General features: G+C 40.1%; 1 protein-coding gene across 1 annotated transcript in view; it reads left to right on the top strand.

The window, feature by feature from the left end:
- The window catches only part of ENPP6 (ectonucleotide pyrophosphatase/phosphodiesterase 6), a 149,215-nt gene that overhangs the window by 48,108 nt on the left and 78,691 nt on the right, over positions 1 to 22,416 (top strand). Inside the window, exon 2 of the mRNA XM_006834428.1 lies at positions 12,160 to 12,339. Coding sequence (XP_006834491.1) covers positions 12,160 to 12,339 — 180 coding nt within the window. The remainder of the gene's footprint in view (positions 1 to 12,159; positions 12,340 to 22,416) is intronic.

The raw sequence follows: 22,416 nt of genomic DNA, 5'->3' as shown, positions 1-22,416 counted from the left end.
GATCGAGCATTGTTTTCTTCTGTTGTTCATAGAGTCCCTATGGGTCGATACTGACTCGACAGCACCATACAACAACATGCATTTACCAAGGAGCTGGGTTCAATTTCTGACCAATGCACTTACTATATAGCCACCACCTGGTCTGTCAGTAAGTATTGTGTGTTGGACAGCTCTTATACTGAATAGGTTTCAGTCAAGCTTTCAGGCTAAGATGGACTGGGAAGAAAGGTTTGCAGATCTACTTCCCCAGATCCGTTAGTCCAAATCCTATACATCACAACAGTCAGAGCTACAACTGATCAGAAGGAAAGGCAGCATTTCTTTCATCGTGCTTGGGGTCACCTTTAGTTGGGGTGACTCAACGGCCTGTAACAACTATGTGCCAGTGACCATGCTAAAGTTTTACCTATCCAAGATCCTTTAACTCTGCCAGAAAATATGATTATTTCCATTTTTCAGATCAGGAAACTGAGGCTCACTAAGGTTTAGTGAATTGTGGGAAGTCCCAAAGGGACTGAATGCCAGAGATAGGATTCAAGCCTGCATCTGTTGGGTTTTAAAATGCATTCCACTCAGTCATGTGCTCCTCCTTGTTCCTCATTTCTTGTCAACTGTCATCCGACCTGAGATTTCTATTTTCAGCCCAATAGGCTTATTGATTACAATGGTATCCACAACTTGGATTGGAAAACTGTCAGTGTATCGCTTAGTATACTGATAGTTATATAGATGTAAGGATTAAGATACTTCTTACATTTAGCAAAGTAATGAATTGCTCTTTGTGCTTATTCTTTCATCCGAAAGGCAAATTATCTTTCAACACATTTTATATATGCTAAGAGTACCCAAAGGAACTCTGGTAGTGTAGTGGTTACGAATCGGGCTGCAAACCTTACGGACAGCAGTTCGAAACTACCAGCTGTTCCGTGGGAGAAAGATGAGGCGTTCTGCTCCCGTAAAGGTTTACAGCCTCAGAAACCCTGTACAGGGTCGCTATGGGTCGGAACTGACTCCACAGCACATAACAACAACAACAACAAGAGTACCCAAGGAGAGTTATATACACAAATATTTAGGTGAAGCACAGTGTCAACTCTCCATCTCACCTATTTATATGCTGATCACTAGTGATAATTGCTTAGAGCATATAAGTTGTGCCTATAGTTTATGATGATGACAGTAGTGGGTGTTTTCCTCTTCCTGTACTTGGTAGGTTGGTCGGACTTCTTTACGGCTGCACCTGGCCCAAGGCAATGAGCTCCAATGGGGAAAGACCAGACAGCAGCATCGCACACATATTCTAGTAGCAAACAAACAAAACTAAGCTCTGAGGAAACGAGTTTTCTTCTACTTGTTTCTTGACCCTAAAAAAGGGGTGGGGGGAGGGGTGTTGTGTGTGGGGGGCTGGGGTGGGGGTGTCTGTTATTTGATTCATGCTAAATGGAGTCATTGAAGTTGATAATTACTGCACCCTTCAGAGTAGTTGAGTCTGATCATTCCCTGTCTATTAATGGTTGATCCAATAATATTTCCTATCTGGTCCCTGGTGATGGAAATTGTCCAATAGCCAGTCCTCTCCCATAGTGAGGAGATGAATAGAAAAACTGAATTGGAGAATGTACCTTATTTATATATTTACTTAATGAATAGAACTCTCCTCTTCTACCCCCAGCTAAGGAAGAGTAGTAACCCCTCTGCTCCTGAGGAAAACTCCCATCCTGGTGAACTCTTCCCAAAGAGAATGTTATATATAGGTATTCCAACCCCTTCCCAGGGTGTCCTTCTGTGACTGGTGGGAGCTCCCTTTTTATGTACACACATATACACATGTTGATGAGGATGAGTCAAAAATTATCCACAGGCTAGTTATATTAAAATACCCATCCACGTCCACGACTGATGACAACACTGAACATGCACGTGAAATGATTCTGTCGAATAGACATGTATCAGTGGATTGTGTGGGAAATTATTTGCAAATCAGCCCTGGTTCTGCCTATGAAATAACCCATGACAGACTTGGGTTTTGAAAAGTTTGTGTGAGATGGGTACAGAAACAACTCACAGAAAAGCATAAACAGAAGCATTTGGACATCTGCAAACCAAATTTGGACTGATACTCGAAGGAAGGTAAAAGTTTCTTTAAAAAAATCATTACTGGTGATGAAACATGGATTCATCACTGTGAGCCTGAGGATAAACGGTAGAGTATGGAATAGAAAACATCCTCAATAGCGAACCAAGAAATACTTAAAAAGTGAAACATGATCTGGAAAATTGATGCTTAGAGTTTTCTGGGATTCTCAGGGGCCAGTATTGGAACACTTCAGGAAAAAAGTTCAACAATCAACAATGCTTGTTACAGTGAGATGCTCTATGAAGAGCTGAAGCCTAAACTGTAGTTTAAATCCAGAGGACTACTATCCAAGGGCATTGTGATCTTGCATGACAATTTGTGTCTGCACACTTCTGCCCACACTGTTCACACTCTGGAAAAACTTCATTTTGAGGTGTAAAAGCATCCTCCGTATAGTCCTGATCTTGCTCTGTTGAACTTTCACCTGTTTGGCTCCCTATAAGGAGTCCTTTGAGGACAAAGATTCACCTCTGATGAAAAAGTGAGGACAGTGGTACATTCATGGCTTGTAGCTCAGCCTAAAACATTTTTTTTAATAAAGGAATGCAAAAGTTTGTTGTCAGATGAACAAAGTGTGTTGAAAAGCAAGGAGACTATGTAATAAATGATGTATTTGTCTTTTCTAAAAGTTGATTAAAACAATTTCTACAGCCAGAGTGAGGATGATTTGTTACTCACTTTCATATATATGTTATTGTTAAGTGCTGTCGAGTTGGTTCCAAATAATAGTGACCCTGTCTAGGGTTTCCAAGGCTTTAAATCTTTGAGGGAACAGAAAGCCTCATCTTCCTCTTGGGGAGCAGCTGGCCGGCTTGAGCTGCGGACCTTGTGGCTGTCAGCCCATATGGAGCCACTGAACTCAGTATAGCTATATATATGTATAGTCCTGGTGTGTCACTGTAGGATAAGCAGAGAACCACACGGTCTGTTTGAACACAAAGTTCAGCAGTTCAAACTCACCTTTGAAGCCCTATATTAGGTCACTATGAGTCAGAACTAACTTGATGGCACTTAAGAACTCTCTCTCTGTCTCTCTCTCCATATATATATCTTTCCTGATGTGGTCACCACCTCCTAGTAGTGTATAAGGCATGCAACCAATCTGATGGGGTGGGGTCTCTAGGAGGATGCAGGTTGTGTGGGCCACACCAAGTTGACATTGGCTGAGGAGCTTACACCAGTATGACTATCTATAAATTTTGTATATGGCTTCAGCAAAAAGTTATGTTATTTATAAAAATATCCCCTTAGTTAGTTATAAGAAGAAAAAATATTTTTGTAAGCCCAGTTTACATGGATCAATATACCTACAAGGCTAAAATTCTATGCGAATTTACTTTTTGGATCTTGCCATATGGGTTAATGCACCAGACTGCAAAGCTGTTTGAACTGCAAGGTTGGTGGTTCAAGCTCACCAGCTGCTCCTTGGAAACCCCATGGGTCAGAACCGACTCAACGGCACTTAACAACAACAACAATATGCTCCAGTTGTCAGAGCTAACATGATTACTAAATACAATAACACTTCAAATCATGTGATTTTGTCTGCATGTGCTACAAGCACATGCTGGTGTTTTGGCTCCTGGTGTTTTTATTGTTACTGGATTTTTCCAGTTTTCTGATGTTTTAGCTACAATATCATGGTAATCAGTATCTGTGAGCCTATATGAGTTATTAATAACACTTTTGAGAATTAAGTAGTAATTATACAAAAAGGAGAAAATATTTTAAAGTTTTCTCATTTATTAATAATGTGGAGTCCTGGTATGGCACTGTGGGATAAAACATTAGACCTCAAGGTTGGTTTGAACCCCAGCTGCTCCTTGGAAACCTTATACAGGGTTGCAGTGGGTCAGAACAGACTCAACAGCACTTAACAACAACAATAATGCTGTAACTAATAATGTTGTAATTCAATGTAGAAACGTTTTAAAAGACATTCTTGTTGTTAGCATTCATAAACTTTAAGAAATAACACATTTAAGCATTTTTTTAACTATGTCACATATGATTCCATAATTTTAACTGATAATAAACTCAGTAAGGATTCTATATGGCCTGGTATGGGAGGAGGTCTGTAGGACGGGAGTTACTTCACTGTGTGATACCAGCCCTATGTCTCTGGGGTAGAAGTGCTGGCTACATGGGTGGAGGGAACATGGAAGTTTTCACTAGGAAGGGGACAGAAGTGTTTGATGACAGAGGTATTGGCTGAGTCTCCCTCATTTATAGAAGCACAAGTGCAGCCAACCAGGCACTTCATCTCGAAACATCCACTATTCTTTGAGAGGTCCTTCTAAGAAAACTCAGTAAAGTTGGAGTGCGTCTCAAAAGAGAGCCCATTTAAAATATAGTATTAATTCAGTTCTTTTCTTATTCTGCACAGAAGTGAGGATGAATTAAACTCTCAGGAAATTTCTTTGAACTTTGATAAAAATCTGCTTTCAAAAAAAAAAAAAAAAGTTTTAAATAAAACACCAAAACTTACATTCTTGCCCTTACACAGGAAAACAGTTTTTGTTTTTTCTTTGTCTGAATTCTAATTGTTAAGCTAGTAGGCACTGCAGAAAAATAAAACAATGCATTCTTTTGAGTCCAATGACCTCGAAACTTTGAGTGCGAATGTCTCTTAAAAAAAAAAAAAAAATTAATCTCCCCTTTTAACACACTGGGTTATTTTTGCTTCAGTCCCTACCCTTCACACTATAATCAAAGCCTGTTATCTTAGTCCCTGCAATATTTGTGACTCAGACTCTAATCATGACTGTGTCTGGCACATACATCAGTAGTGGCTTTTAAAGATGTGCAAATTGTGAACTTCTCTTCCAACTTTATCTTGTACATCCCATTAGAAACCATTTCTTTAACATACCATATTCTATCTTTGGACAACTTAAGGAAATAAGATGTACTTGCCAATAGAGGTGATCCATAAAGTGCATTTCCACTAGAAAGTTAGGTATTTTGATCAGTGCATTGTTAATTCTTTCGATTTTCCTGAACATCTAGTTGTTGTTAAGGGCTGTTGGCTCACAGCAACCCTATATAAGGCTTCTGAGGAGAGCCTGGTGAGTTTGAACTGTTGACCCTTCAGTTCAAACCAACCTTGCAGTCCAGTGTATTATCCTACAGCACCACACCAGGATTCTAAGCATCAAGTAGTTATTTGAAAACTCATTAATATAAACAGGGATTCAGCTCATCTTTGGAGCCTCTCAATGCCCAGGAAAAACTGCTGAAAGGAGCGTCAGTGGTGTAAAGTCTAATGTCTTTAACTGGTGCAGGCATCCTGGTTCTGATACAGGAATATGGACTTATATACTTGAATCAAAGCCACATTGATTTGAAGTGATATGGGACTACTGGTGTGGCACTGTAGGATAAACACTAGACTGCTAACTATAAGGTTGGCGGTGTAAACCCACTAGCAACTTCTCAGAAACACTATACAGGGTCACTATAAGTCAAAACCTAGACCAAGAAGCAGTTGTTCGAACAGAACATGGAAACACTGAATGTTTTAAAATTGGGAAAGGTGTGAGACAGGGTTGTATTCTTTCACCATACTTGTTCAACCTGTATGCTGAGCAAATAATCCGAGAAGCTGGGTTCCATGAAGAAAAACGTGGCATCAGGATTGGAGGAAGACTCATTAACAACCTGCGATATGCAGATGATACAACCTTGATCGCTGAAAATGAAGAGGACTTGAAACATTTACTTATGAAGATTAAAGAGCACAGCCTTCGATATGGATTACATCTCAATGTCAAGAAAACAAAAATCCTCACCACTGGACCAATAAACAACATTCTTATCAATGGAGAAAAGATTGAAGTTGTCAAGGACTTCATTCTTCTTGGATCAACTATCAACACTCGCGGAAGTAGCAGTCAAGAGATCAGACGACGTATTGCACTGAGCAAATCTGCTGCACAGGAACTTTTTAAAGTATTGAAGAGCAGAGATGTCAGCTTGAGGACTAAGGTGCGCCTGACCCAGGCCATTGTGTTTTCAATAGCCTCATATGGATGTGAAAGCTGGACAGTGAATAAGGAAGATCATAGAAGAATTGATGCCTTTGAATTGTGGTGTTGGAGGAGAATACTGAGGGTGCCATGGACTGCCTAAAGAACCAATAGATCTGTTTTGGAAGAAGTACAGCCAGAGTGCTCCTTGGAGGCCAGGATGGCTAAGTTTCGTCTCTCCTACTTTGGACATATTGTCCGGAGGAAACAATCATTGGAGAAGGATGTCATGCTGGGTAGGGTGGAGGGTCAGAGAAAAAGAGGAAGACCCCCAATGAGATGGATTGGCCAGGTGGCATCATTGATGGACTCAAGTGTGGCAGCGGTAGTGAGGTTGGCCCAGGATCAGACATTGTTTCGTTCTGCTGTGCATGGGGTCGCTATGAGTCGGTTCTGACTCGATGGCACTTAACAACAAACAACAAATATGTTCAAGGAGCGCTACTTTAAGGAGACAGTTCTTTGTATTTTGAGTGCTTTCCAACCTTAGGGACTCACCTTCCAGCTCTAGATCTGATAATGTTCTGCTGATATTCATAAGGTTTTAGTGGCTAAGCAATTAGAAATAGTTCACCTCTCATTCTTCCTAGTTTCTTAGTCTGGAAGCTCACCTGAAACCTATCCACTATGGGTGACCATACTGGTACTTAAAGTACCAGTGGATAACTGAAAGCATCACAACAACATGCAAGCCACCACAGAACGACAAAGTGACAAACAAGTGGAGGCCCCATCTAATATGATGGTAAAATTAGCTTGTTTCCAGATAAATGGAAATGAAATGAATTTATAAAAACGAGATCAACTTTACAAAAAATTACTAAAGAACATTCAACAACAGTAGACAACAACCTGAGGCTAACATACATGACAATATCATCTAGACTGAACCCAGATATGGAAACATTAAAAAAAAAAAAAAAGACCTACAAGACTGAATAAAGGGAACCAGACATACAGTTCTGACGAAAACTCTATAAGTAAAAAGAGTGAATACATGACAATATCACCCAAACTGAACTCAGATAGGGAAATAATCAAAGAAAAACAGACCTACAAGATGAAAAATAGAGAAGCAGAGATACAGTTACTACAACAAAAACAATGAAAAATGCATAAGTAAAAAGAGGAAATAAGTCACAGAACTTTCAAATGAAGAGGAAATTAAGTAGATTTCAAGAAAAAATAAATTTGATTGTAGTCCTGAAAATGAGATCAAGCCTAACTACTGGACCTAGCCTGACACTTATCTTTCACACGAACACAAGTCCTAACTATAACCATAAAACTAAGTGAAGTTCTAGATCTAGCCTCAACCTAGCCATAGTCCTAACCCTCACTCCTTACTCCTACCTACCTTTCCCCACCCCACTTCAGCCTGCCCACCGCCCCCCCCCCAAAAAAAAAATCCAAGAGCAAATAATCTAAGAAGATGGACTATATGAAGAAAAATAAGGCATCATGATTGGAGGAAGACTCATTAACAACCTGTGATTTGCAGATGATACAGCCTTCTTTGCTGAAAGTGGAGCGGATTCAAAATAGTAACTGATGAAGATCCAAGCCTTCAGCATAAATTCTACCTCAATGTAAAGAAAACAAAAATCCACACAACTGGACCAATAAATAACATCCTGATAAATGGAGAAAAATTTGAAGTCAAAGACTTCATTTTGCTTGGATCCACAAACAACATTTGCAGAAGAAGCACTCAAGCTATTAAATGACGGATTGTATTGCATCATTTGATTTCGTGACTGCTGCTTCCATGAGTGTTGATTGTGGAACCAAGCAAATGAAGTCTTTGACAACTTCAATCTTTTACATTGAATATTGCATTTAAAGTACTCAAGAGTAAAAATATCAGTTTGAGGACTAAGGTGCATCTGACCCAGGTTATGGCATTTTCAATAGTCTCATAATGCATGTGAAAGTTGGACGATGAATAAGGAAGACCATAAAAGAATGAAGCATTCGAATTATAGTATTGGAGAAGAATATTGAGTGTACTGTGGAATATTGAAAGTACCAGAAGAACAAACATATCTGTGTTAGAAAGAGTACAGCCAGAATGGTCCTTAGAAGTCAGGATGGGAAGATGTCATCTGTCAAACTTAAGACATGGAAGAAATGGATGAAGTCTAAGAGCTGAACAGCAAATTTCAAAGTTCAAGAAGACAAAATCAAGTATATAATGAAATGTGCAAAGACCTCGAGCTAGAAAACCAAAATGGAAGAACATGCTTACTGTTGTTAGGTGCCATCAAGTTGTTACCAACTCATAGCGACCCTATGCACCACAGAATGAAACACTACCTGGTCCTTGGCCAACCTCACAATTGTTTCCACACTTGAGCCCATTGATGCTGCCACTTTTCCAATACATCTCGCTGGGGGTCTTCCTCTTTTTCTCTGACCCTCCACCTTACCAAACATGGCATACTTCTCCAGCAATTGGTCTTTCCTGACAATATGTCCGAAGTGAGAGAGACAAAGTTTGGCCATTCTGGTTTCCAAGGACCTCTCTGGCTATACTTCTTCCAACACAGATGTTTGTTCTTTGGCAGTCCATAGTACTTTTAATATTCTTCTCCAACACCATAACTTAAATGCATCAGTTCTTCTACTGCCTTCCTTATTTGTTATTCAACTTTCACATGCATATGAGGTTATTGAAAATACCATGGCTTAGCCCTCAAGCTGATATCTTTGCTATTCAACACTCTAAAGAGGTCTTGTGTAGCAGATTTGCCTAATGCAATACATTGTTTGATTTCTTGACTGCTGCTTCCGTAAATGTTGATGATTGATCCAAGCAAAATGAAATCTTTGACAACTTCATTTTTTCCCTCCATTTATTTGGATGTTGTTTATTGAGCCAATTGTGAGTATTTTTGTTTTCTTTACATTGAGGTGCAACCCATACTGAAGGCTGTGGTCTTTGATCTTCATCAGTAAGTATTTTAAGCCATCTTCACTTTCAGCAAGCAAGGTTATATCATCTGCATATCTCAGATTGTTCATGAGTCTTCCTCCAACCCTGACGCCATGTTTGTTTTTCTTTGCATAATCCTTCTTTTCAGATTATTTGCTCAACATACAGCTTGAATAAGTATGGTAAAAGAATACACCTTGCCTAATTTTAAGCCATTCAGTGTTCCCTTGTTCTGTCCAAACAACTATCTCTTGGTCTATGTACCAGTTCTTCATGAGCACAATTAAGTGTTCTGGAATACTCATACTTCACAATGTTGTCCATAGTTAGTCATGATCCACACAATCGAAAGTCTTTAGCATAGTCAGTAAAGCACAGGTAAACATCTTTCTAGTATTCTCTGCTTTCAGTCAAGATACATCTGACATCAGCAATAGTATCCCTCATTCCACATCCTCTTCAGAAACCAGCTTGAACATCTGTAAGTTCTCTGTCAGTGGATGCTTGCAGCCACTTTTGTATTACATTTAGTGAAACTTTACTTGCATGGAATATCAACGATATTGTCCAATGATTTCCACATTCCTTTGGGTCACCTCTTTGGAACAGGCATAATTATGGATCTCTTCTAGTCAGTTGGCATAGATGAGTGAGTGCCTTCAGTGCTGCTTCACTTTTTTGAAAGAATTCAATCAGTTTCTGGTGCCTTGTTCTTTGCCAATTCCTTCAGTGCACCTTGGACTTCTTCCTTCAGGATCGTTAGCTATTGATCATATGCTATCTCTTGAAATGGCTGAACATTAACCATTCCTTTTTGGTACAGTGACTCTGCATATTCCTTCCATCTTCTTCTAATGTTTTCTGCATCATTCAATAATTTGCCCAGAGAATACTTCAATACCACAAGTCAAGGCTTGAATTTTTTCTTCAGTTTCCTCAGTTTGAGAAATGATTAGGATGTTCTTCATTTTGGTTTTCTAACTCCAGGTCTGTGCACATTTTGTTATAATATTTGACTTTGTCTTCTTGAGCTGACCTTTGAAATTTTCTCTCCAGCTCTTGTACCTCCACATTTCTTCCATTTACTCTTTGTTTCCAACCTTTGCTTTCCAATCACCAGTAAGTAATATCAATACATATTGATTGCATATTTGATCAATTTCAGACTGACAAAGTTGCATCATCACCGTCATCTCTGCTTTGAGGAGGCAGCTCTTCCCCAGTTGCGTTTTGAGTGCCTTTCAACCTGATGGGCTCATCTTCTAGCACTATATCTGACAGTGTTCCACAGCTATTCATAAGGTTTTCAGTGACTAAATATTTGGTAGTATTCTGTCTCTCCTTCTTCCTAGCCTGTCTTCATCTGGATGCTCATTTGAAACTTGTCCACAGTGGGTGACCCTGTGGTATTTAAAATACTGGTGGCATAGCTTCCAGTATCACAGCAACTCACAAGCCACCAGAATGACAAACTGGCAGGTGAGTGGTGGGTATGAACATGTTGTTGTTGGAAGCTGTCTATTGAGTCTATTTTAACTCATAGTAATCTATGTGACAGATTACAGATACTCCATAGGGCTTTCTAGACTGTCATCTCACTGGGACAGACTGCCAGTTCTCTCTTCACGGAGGCACTGGGTGGGTTTTGAACTACCAATTTTTTTTTAGTAGCTAAGGGCTTAAATATTGTACCGCCACAGCTGTTTATGGTACACATTATTATTGTTTTTAAGTGCTGTCGAATTGGTTCTGACTCAAAATGACCCTATATAGGGTTTCTGATGAGTAGCTGGTGGGTTTGAACTGCCAACCTTGGGTCTTGCAGTCCAGTGCTTATCCTACAATACCACACCATATGTTAAGTGATGGGATAGATGAGATTAATTAATACATTTTAAAACTTTTGGATCAACTACTCAAAGTTTTTAATGCATTTAATTTTATTATTCCATATGTGAAAGCTTTAGTTAAGGTAAAAAACAAAAACTTACTCTATTGCTTTAGGTAAAAAACGTTTTTTTCAAATCTCCAGTCTTTAAATTCAAAGTATGATTTATAGACTATCTAGGTTGCTGTGATTAAATTTTTTAATTATTATTTTAAAAGTTTTCTTTTATGGTTGTTCTTGGTCTCCAAATTTTCAAAACTTGTACTTTATGGGTTTTCCTTGCTTTTGTCTAAAAATAAAGTGAGGGGGGGATAAAGAGAAATAATAGCTTGCAAATAGATAACCAAAAAAACAAACTTTGATTAAGCATAGTTAGGGAGTTTAGTAAACCATGCTTTATCCTGGTGCCAAATGATTCTCACTAAAATTGCAGCAATTTTTGATGTACTTGCCAATGTTTGTGTTATTTTTACTTTAAAGATGTAGCAGATTGCTGCAAAATAAATAATTTAAGCTAATGTTTCAAAAGTGTCCAAGTGTTTGCATCTTTCACTTCTGGCTTCTCTTTGGAGACTAAACTGTGCCCCAAGGTACCAACTCTCATTTCTATATAACACTCTATGTGGAGGGCTGATTTCTTACCTGATTTTCCAAAGTCAAATTTATTTTTCACCATTCTGTTGCTAATGTCATGGGTCCTATGAGAGCTCCAAGAAAGGAGAAAATAAAATCCACATCCAGATTATTGATCTTGTGGGAGGAGAGGTTGGATGAGGTGCTATGAGCACTTTGGGATGTGAACCTAACCCAAGGACCATGGGAATCTTCTATTTCCATATTGATTCATATTTAGACAGATATGAACAGTGAGTCAAATTCTGTACATAATGTCCTCAGTTTAACTTAGAACAGCTTCTGGCTTGACACATTGACTTCACTCATAATGATCTCATCTTTACGCAATTATTAGACATCTCACTGGATTTTTCTGCCTGTATGGTACAGTCTATGAGGGAAAAAATGGCCATGATAAAAAGATATCAATAGCAAATCAAATAGCTATTCTGTCCTTCCTCAATAAACACAAATTATTTTATAATAAAGAAAATCAAAGATAAAAATAAAAACAACTGGACAATAACCTGACAGTTTTGTGCTCTCATCATCGTAGGCCGCCACTGTGAGGTCCACCAGATGACCGGAAACTACATGTGGGACCCCAGCACCAATAAGTCATTTGACATTGGCGTCAACAGAGACAGCCTGATGTCTCTCTGGTGGAACGGATCAGAACCTCTGTGGGTCACTCTGACCAAGGCCAAAAGGAAGGTCTACATGTACTACTGGCCAGGTGAGTGCTTTGATATTCAGGCCCTCAAACCTTCCACATCCTAAAATCCCATGGAGTTTCTCTGAGAATAAAGGCCACAGATAACCAGTTCTAAGACAAAATCACGGTATTAAAATGGGATCTTTACTTAACAAGTAGGTCTTATGAGTATCTTTTTATTTTGTTTTGATCTGTCCAACATTAGATCAGACACATATGCCATTTCTTGTTTCCCTGAATTGCATCCTTGCAAAATAAGTGTTATAAATCCTAATCCCTATGCCTGTGTCTTATGATCCTATTTGGGAACGGGTTTAGGGTAGAGTGTGTCTTGAATCAATCTCTTATGAGATAAAAAAGGAACAGATTAGGCAAGTAGAGATAAAGGAAGACTGATACTGTAATGAAGATCATGAAAGAACCAATAAGCCCTTCCCCCAGAGCCAACAGACAGAGCAAGTCTTCCCTGAGCACTGGTGCCCTTAATTTGGACTTCTAGCTTCCTAAACTGTGAGAAAATCACTTTCTGTTTGTTAAATCCACCCACTTGTGGTATTTCTGTTCCAGCAGCACTAGATAAAACACCTTCAGCTGTGTTGCAACTGTGTAGCATGCTTTTCAATGTGCAAAATTTTAGATCTACAGACGAGATAAACTAAAAGATGATTATTTGCTTTATAAAGTCATTTGGCATACCATTTCTATAGCATTTGGTCTCCTCTACAATACTGAGAAGAGGATTAAAAACACTTACAAATTTTGGGTAGTGCATTAAATGAAGACCTTTTGTATTAATACTTTTCCTGCATGTCCTAGAGCAATGAGAAAATAAATTATTTACTGCAATGAGGTAAGTAATCAGGCAAACTTCCCTGGCTGCCAAGGGAAGTCTTCAGGATATTCTCATCTTGACAGTCAGAAAACTTCATTAAGGATGAGAGGACTCAGTGAAATAAAATAACTAAGTTAGCATTTCTTCTAATAGATACGAGTTGCTCTCTAGGCAAATGGGCAATTGTACTTTTATGCGCTAACTGTAGATTTTTTCCCCTAACTCCTAAAAGTCCTGGTGTGGCACTGTAGAATAAGCACTGGACTGCTAATTGAAAGGTCAGTGATTTTAACCCACCACCTTGCCTTGGAAATCCTACACAAGTCACTATGAGTCAGAACTAACTCAATGGCTCTTAATAACAACAGACTCGGAGAACTAAAGGAGTAAATGAAGAGCAACCTGGTAGGAGATGGGGAGATGCAGCAGAAGGGAGCTCATTGGCCTGGGTTGGTAGGCAGTAGTAATCTGACAGAATTATGAAATCATGGTGGGTTGTGGGGGAGGTGGCAGGCAGGGATCGGGGAGAGTGGAGAGAAGGATGAGTAAGCCAATACTCAATCACAGATGGTCACATCAGCAGGAGTATGGAGGATGTTGGATCGAGGTAATCACATAAAGAGCTGTTGGGGGCACTCAAGGTTATGCCAGTTCTTCGAAGAGCACAGAACAACACAGCCAGATGGAAGCAATGGAAAGCAGACCTGCAGGCGTGCTGACAGTGCTGTGGGTGTGGTTGGTGCTATGAAAGACACACAGCAGCAACTGGTATCCACAGGTGAGCTCCTGAAAGTCCAGGCTGTTGCTGTGTTGCTGTTAAGTGCCATTGAGTCAGTTCCAACTCAAAGCGAACCTGATTAGGGTTGCTGAGGAGTGGCAGGTGGGTTTGAACCATTGACTTTGTGTTTAGCAATCTAGTGCTGATCGTACAGTGTCATACCAGGAGTCTAGGCAGGCTGTATTAATTTAAAAACTGGGAAGAACAAAAAGACACACACTGGCTCTGCCAGAAGACATCTTTAGGGAATTCCTGCAGAGTTCCTTCAGAAGATCCTTGAGATTCTTTCTAAAGCAGCCAGCTCAGCTGACAAGAGAGGAAACTTTAAAGCAAGGGAACAGTTTAGGAGGATTCCATTACCTGAAATGGAGTATCAGCTTTCCAAGGATTTTGATCAACCAGGCTACTTACACTTGCTAGAGGAGCCAGTTTCAATGTTGAACCCAACGTGATGAATTAAGCTGCCTTAGTTATTGTTGTTGCTAGGTGCCATCAAGTCGCTACAGACTCACAGCAACCCTATATACACAACAGAAACAAACACTGCCTGGTCCTGGACCAACCTCATGATTTTTGCTACACTTAAGCCCATCACTGTTGACACTGTGCCAATCCATCTCACTAGGGGGGGCTTCCTCTTTTTTTTTCCAACCTTCCACCTTACTAATCATGATATCCTTCTCCAGTGACTAGTCCCTCCTGATAATATGTCTAAAGTATGAGAGACAAAGTTTTGCTTCCAAGGAGCACTCTACTTCTTCCAACACAGATCTGTTTGTTCTTTTGTCAGAACATGGTACTTTTAATATTCTCTTCCTACGTCATAACTCAAATGCATCAATTCTATTATGGTGATTTTTATTCACTGTCCATCCTTCACATGCAGATGAGGTTATTGAAAACACCATGGTTTGGGTCAGGCACACCTCAGTCCTCAAACTGACATCCTTGCTCTACAACACTTTAAAGAGGTCTTGTGCAGCAGATTTGCCTAATGCAATACGTCATTTGATTTCTTCACTGCTGCTTCCATGAGTGCTGATGGATGATATGAGCAAAATGAAGTCTTTGACAACTTCAATCTTTTCTTCATTTATATGGATTGTTTATTTGTCCAGTGGTGAAGATTTTTTATGGTGCAATCCGTACTGAAGGCTGTGGTCTTCATCAGTAAATATTTTAAGTCCTCTTCACTTTCAGCAACAAGGTTGTATCATCTGCATTTCTCAGGTTATTCATGAGTCTTCCTCCAATACTGATGTCACGTTTTTCTTCAGATAATCCAGTCTCCAATTTTTTGCTCAGCATACACATTGAGTAAGTATGGTGAAAGAATACAACCCTGACATACCATTTAAACCATTCATTGATCACACAACTTTCCTAATTTTAAACCATTCAGTGATCCTTTGTTCTGCTCAAACAACTGCCTCTCGGTTTATATATATAGGTTTCTCATGAGCACAATTAAGTGTTCCGGAATACTCATACTTTAAAATGTCATCCATACTTTGTCATGATCCACACAATCGAAAGCCTTTGCATAGTCAATAAAGTACAGGTAAACATCTTTTTGGTATTCTCTGCTTTCAGCCAAGATCTGACATCAGCAATGATAGATCTCATTCCATGTCATCATCTGAATCTGACTTGAGCCTCTGGAAGTTCTCTGTCAATGTATGGTTGCAGCTGTTTTTGTATTACCTTTAGTAAAACTTCACTTGCATGAGATCTCAATGATATTCCGTTGGGTCACCTTTCTTTGGAATGGGCACAAATACAGATCTCTTCCAATCAATTGGCCCAGTGGTTGCCTTCCAAATTTCTTGACGTAGATGAGTGAGTGCCTCCAGTGTCACATCAGTTTGTTGAAACATTTCAATTTGTATTCCATCAATTCCCCATCCCTTGTTCTTTGCCAATGCCTTCAATGCACCTTGGACTTCTTCCTTCAGGATCATTGGCTCTTGATCATATGCTATCTCTTAAAATGGTTAAACATTGACCATTTCTTTTTCTTTTTTTAAAGTTTTATTGTGAATTATATGTTAGTTTACATGGGTCAGCATTATCTTTACATTCATCCTCTCGTACTTTGTTTCATTGCAATGATCACAATCCCTTACATGCATCATCAAAAACCCAAAGGGTACACTACACCCCATACTCCTGCCTCCCGGCCACCAGCACACAACCCCTATTCCTCTCTGAGTCCAAAATTCCCAGCTTCTCCTTCTGTCCACGTCATTGCCTCTGCCTCCGACCCTAGTGTCATTGCCTCCCCAGACACGGTCTTGCACTTCCCTTTTTTCCCTTGGTGGTTCCAGGGATCTCTGCTTTTGGACTGCAAAATCAGCCACTCCCCTCCTTTAGTTACTAAACATTTACATTTACCTTTCCAGCATTCACTGTTAGACCTGATAGCAATCATTCCCTATTGAACCACAGGAGTCCTTTCCCCTCACCTTTTATCAACCCCATCCAGGCAGGTTGGAAACAATTCAGTGGAGGTTCTACATTTTTCTGTATCCTCTGGAGCTAGGTTCCCTATTGAAAGCTTGTAAGCCAGTCACTTCTTGCCTTTGTAGTCCCCCCCATTTTGCGTAGTCAATGTCTAAGTTCCCTCCCTGTCAACCCTGTGTACCAATGAGGTGGGAATGATCCTCACTGTAGAGACTTGTCTGCTCTTTTGTCATACTGCATACACAAGCATAGGTCAAGATCATCCACTTATAGTGGATGTTTTTGTTTTTTTCTCACTCTTTTTTCTTCCTCTAGTTGTGTTCTGATCATCCAGTCATTGATGCCAGGTCAAATGGGTACTATCTGCAAGCGTGGGTGTTCTTGTGCATCCCCCCTCACTTTATATCAGCTGGATGCTTCACACTCCGTTCTAGTCCTCAGGGGCCATGTCCCTGCCCCTGGGCCCAGGAGTCCCCAGGTCTCATCATACTGCTGGTTAACCAGGTCTCAATCCAGGTTAACAGGAGTCTATTGAATGTGGTCAGACTTAGTTCACAACTTCATTGTTGTTTTTCCACGTCTTCCCCTTATCAGTGACCAACGTGGTCAGCAGCAGGACTATGTGCCATATCAGTTAGTCTTGGAAGGGGGTTTGCCTTGAGGGGACCTGACCACTTGCCTTGATGGCTCCCTGGGGAACAACCTGCTTGTTCTTGTAATAGTCAATTGGACTGTTGTTGTTGTTGTTTCTCCTGGTTTTTCTTTCAAGAATTATCTTCTGTTCTTCTAGCTGCTCCAGACTGGTCTGCTTGTCTTTTCATGTGGGAATGTCCCACCTCAGAAGATTCCAGATGATGATCAGGATTACACCTATGGTCTTGTGCAGTGCAAAGGCTCTTCAGGGAGCCTCCTTCACTGGGCAAGTTCTAGCCCCATTTTAATTATTCCAAACAGTTATAGGCTGAGGACGGACTTACAAGCTTTCTCTGGTGATGTTTCTGGCTATTCCTCTCTCTCCCACTTCAAGTGTTTATTTTACAATAATGTTGTTGTTGTTGTCAGGTGCCATTGAGTCAGAATCGACTCATAGTGACCCCATGCACAGCAGAATGAAACAATGTCCAATCCTGGATCTTCATTTTCATGGTAAATTGTGAAGCATAAATTTTCTTTGGGGTTACCCTATAATCTGTTACGTTTTCCCTGTGTTTAAGGCAGTCTATTGTATCCTGCCATCTACTTGACCTCCTCACCACCTGGATCTCTGTTTCTATATTTTTCCCTTCTTTAATATTGTTAATATTTTGATCTTTGGTTAGCCTCACAGGTCCTCTGAATTCATTGCTGTAATTTTGTTCCATTCTGAATTCTGCTATCCATCGACCAAGTTCCAGGTGCTGTTCCCACATCTGTCAATCTCTGTTTGTTGTCTGTTCTTGCTGGTTTTCAGTCCAAAGAACTCCCTTTAGGATGTTTTGAAGCACTGGATTGGCTTTAATAAAATCTCTTAGCTTCTGTTTATCCTGGAATGTTGTGATTGCACCATCATATTTGATTGACAGTTTTGCTGGATAGACGATTCTTAGTTGGCAGTTTTTTCTTTTAGGGTTTTATATATGTCTCCTCATTGCCTTCTTTTTTTTTAAGGTTTTTATTGTGGATTGAGTGAAAGTTTTCAGGGCACATCATCAGTTTCACATTCAAACATTCATATACCTTGTTTCATTACATTGATTATAATCCCCTCCACGTACCATCAGTTAACAGAGTTTCTCTGTATCCTTTTTAGCTTTTTTTTTGGAAAAACTTTGCCTTTTTGGAATTTACAGTCTCGGCTTTTAGGGAAGGGTTTTTACATTTATCTGTGGGTATCCAGGACTCATGTATGGAATTACTAACCAGCATAACTGAATAACCAGATGAGGGACATTTTGCTATGTCTGCTAGGTGGCTAAAGTCTTATCCTCAGAGCCTGTGGTTTGGACGGTCAGCAACGCTTGGGCCCACATGGCCTTGAACTCCTGACCGGGTCTGCATGGTCTGCATCAGATTCCCCCTTATTTATTATTTGTTTAAGGGACGCTGCCTGTCTTAGGCGGTCAGTGCGAATTCCTCAGTCTTACCCATCATCGAAACTCATTGCAGCATGGCAATGGCTCTGTCTTAGGTTGCCGAGGTTCCACGTGATCCTTGCCTGTCTCTGGCCACACGCCCAGCATAAACATCCTATCAGGAAGGAAGAATAAAAAAACCATAGTCTCCTAGAATTTCTTCAATGAAGACCTAATGAAGATGAGCTAAAGATGTGACTATATTGAAGTCTTAATAGGAAAACTTTTGTTGCATAGGTACCAGTCAGCCTTTCTAAAGTGGATAACCAAATAAAAGCTCTCTGAGAGTTAGCTGTCTCTGATGCCCAGCCCAGCCTGAAGTGTCCTGGCACCTCCATTCTCACTGGTCAATGTCTGAGATATTAATGGTTGCTGCTGTCCTTTCTTCCTCCACCTTTGTCCCCTCCAATAGCCCAGAGAGTGTTCATTTGTCTCTGGAAGATGAAGTGAAGTGCAGTGACATCTCTTCAAAACATGACTTGGTTTTATTTTTCTTCTTAAATCCTCCTCTTCCTTCTCCACACTCTACAGGACATTGTACAGACCTCTCAGTGAAGCCTGGAAAATCTTCACTGCTCCACTGAGCTGTGTTATGACACTTTGAGTCTCGCCATTAAGTCAATATTTAGAAGTGCAATTTAGAAATGGCAGTAGTTCAAGTCTTCTGTCAGGTGGATGAAGCAACAGACTGAAAAATTCATCAGTGGCAAAGAGTCCAAAGAACCCCACCTCACGTCTTCAGAAATTTAATATTGTAAACAGACTCTTTAGCACTCCACCCAATGATGCCATTGAACTGTGCAGGGAATAATACACCTCAGGAAATGATTCTAAGCCCTAAATCAAATATTTAGGGCAGCAGCCCCACCCCCACACCAAATCAGCCAGACACTGTACAGCCAAGGGTATTCTTCAAAGATTGAGCTAAGTATGTGTTGTCCACTAACTTTATTCCACTATCCTATCCTCTAGTTCTAAGACAAAGGAATTTTATTAAGGGACAAATGGAAGAGGTTTAGATGTATTTCACAATAAAAGAGTAACAGAGAAGGAAGATTTGAGGAAAGAGGGAGAATTGGCAAGTATGGGAGGATAAGTAAGCTATTAGGTGGAAACAGAGTTTGACTATCAGTGCTACTTCTTACACAATGTCAATAGTTTTTGTTTATTCTCTTGGCTATCATAAAATGTTGTTGTTGTTGTTAAGTGCTGTTGAGTCGTTTTTCACTCATAGCAACCCTTTCTAGGGTTTCTGAAGAGGGGCTGGTGAGTTTGAACCACCAACCTTGTAGTTCAAACTGACTTTGTAGTCCAACACATTATCCTGCAGTGCCACACCAAAAGGGATCAATAATAATAACCTTTTAAGAATTTGTGGTTAAAACTCCTTGGAGTGTTTGAAAACTCTAAATCCAGCCATCTCTCTTACTATATTTTGCAATGCCAATGCCCAACAGGAGTGCGGAATGTCTGGCCCAAGGGCCATATGTTGTTTTTGTTAAGTGTTGTGGAATCAATTCCAACCCATAGAAACCCTGTATAGGGTTTCCGAGGAGCAACTGGTGAGCTTGAACCACTGACCTTGCAGTTCAAACAGCTTTGCAGTCGGGCGTATCCACCCACAGTGCCACAGGACTCCGAAGATCCATATAAGGCACTCAAATCATTTGGTCCAGCCCTATCAAGGCAATCACAGAAGTGACTCAAAATTCAATAAATCAAGGAGCTTTTTTCATGGCAGCATAAAATTATATTAAGTGAATCATAATAATTTTGAGGGTCAAGCAAGATGTCTATTATGGGATAGATAGGACACACATACGAGTACAGGATGGGACAGACACACATGCTTCTCCTTGGCTGACTTCGGCCTGTCTGTCTGTATTGCGGTGACTCAGAGGATAGTCTGTGAGAGGCAGGCTGGGAGTGTACACATTGTGGAAGTGTCGACTCACTGTGGTGAAACTACTATGGCCCTCCAGTGATGATGAGATGAGATGATTTCTTATGACATTGATGAGCTTGCTCCTAATGACTGACAATGATGTTGTCGACTTCTTTATTGACATAGATAATAACTCCAATATAGTCTTCATCCATACATCCATGATTAACAATCCTCACAAAAACTGAATCTCAGATGAAGATTAAGGAAATTACAGTACACAGAAATGACTTCAAGAGTTGATGAAACAAACACTGGATATGTTACAAATCCAAGAGGCAGAATTAAAACAGCGATCAAAGTAAAATGATTGCAATCCTGGCAACACACACCCTGGATAGCTATTAAAACTTAAGTGGTGTGACATCTTACAAATGGCGAGTACAGAGAAGAGAAAAACTGATGTAGTGTTGAGCTTTCCAAGAGAAATGGACAAATGATTATTTTCTTTTTGAAGTCAAAAGCAAACTTGTGTACCTAGTTTGTGACCATGCATTAGCAGTAATGAAAAAAAGCCCATCTGGAGCATCGTTACAGCTCAAAACATGCTAAAGTCTATGAATTGTGAGGCCAACAGCATCTGGATAAAATTCTTGCTCTTCAGCAAATTTGGAATCACAAGTCACTTTCACTAGGCCTCCTTGTGACAGATACAATGTTTTCAGAGGAGTTATGTGGTTAGCAAACTGATAGCAAGGAAGCTGGGGCCTCATGTAGAGGAAGAGGTTGTGAAAGAGTGCATGGTGGCTGCTGTGGAGTTGTTGTTGTTATGTGCCATGGAGTCGGAACCAACTTATAGTGACCCTGTACAGGGTTTCTGAGGCTGTAAATCTTTACGGGAGCAGAAAGCCTCATCTTTCTCCCACGGAACAGCTGGTACTTTCGAACTGCTGACCTTGAGGTTCGCAGCCCAATTCGTAACCACTACGCTAACAGACAAAATAAAACTGTTTCAGCATGTTAGTTTGTCTTGGACAACCACCTCAGGTCAGATTACTGAGTTAGCACAAGATGTTGAAAAAAAACCATTGAAGGATTCTGTAGGAAACTTTCAATTTCTCTATGGCTTGTGACTAGACAACAGACAACAAATACTGCCCAAGTGGCCATTTTTGTCCATAGGATAACTGTAGTTTGACACGTGAGAGCAATTTCTGTCACTGGAAGCCATGCATGGCACTATAATAGGTGAGGATTTGTCTAAGAAACTTGTTTTATCAATTAAAAAACTTGAGGTAACATTTGAAAAGTTAAATAGCCTTACTATAGATGTTGCTCCAGCCATGGTTGCCTCACAAAAAGGGATAATTACATTTGTCAAGAAAGACCTGAATTGTCTCAGTTTTGATCTAAGAGACTAAATTATATGTCACTGCATTGTACACCAAAATTCTCTGTCATAGTCGTTGAAGTTCAACAACCTCACAATTGTTGCCAAGCTTGAGGCCATTGATGCTGCCACATTACCAATCCAATTCGCTGGGGGCCTTCCTCTTTTTCTCTGACCCACCACCTTACCAAACCTCCTAATATCTTTTCCAGCCACTGGTCCTTCCTGACAATAGGTCTGAAGTATGAGGGATGAAGTTTGGCCATCTTGGCCTCCAAAGAGCACTTGGGCTGCACTTCTTCCAAAAAGGATCTATTGGTTCTTTAGGCAGTCCATGGCACTTTCAATATTCTCCTCAAACACCATAACTCAAAAGCATCAATTCTTTTACGATCTTCCTTATTCACTGTCCAGCTTTCGCATGCATTGAGGTTATTGAAAATTCCATGGCTTGGGTCAGGCTCATCTTAGTCCTCAAGCTGACATCTTTGCTCTTCAAAACTTTAAAAAGGTCTTGTACAGCAGATTTGCCTAATGCAATACATAGTTTGATTTCTTGACTGCCGCTTCCATGATTGTTGATAGTTGATCCAAGAAGAATGAAGTCCTTGACAACTTCAATCTTTTCTCTGTTGATAA

The sequence above is a fragment of the Chrysochloris asiatica genome, unplaced genomic scaffold (assembly GCF_000296735.1).
Source record: "Chrysochloris asiatica unplaced genomic scaffold, ChrAsi1.0 scaffold00011, whole genome shotgun sequence".
In the NCBI taxonomy this organism is placed as follows: Eukaryota; Metazoa; Chordata; class Mammalia; order Afrosoricida; family Chrysochloridae; genus Chrysochloris; species Chrysochloris asiatica.
Note: the sequence above shows the minus strand (reverse complement) of the source record. Positions and strands in the feature narration are given on the sequence as shown.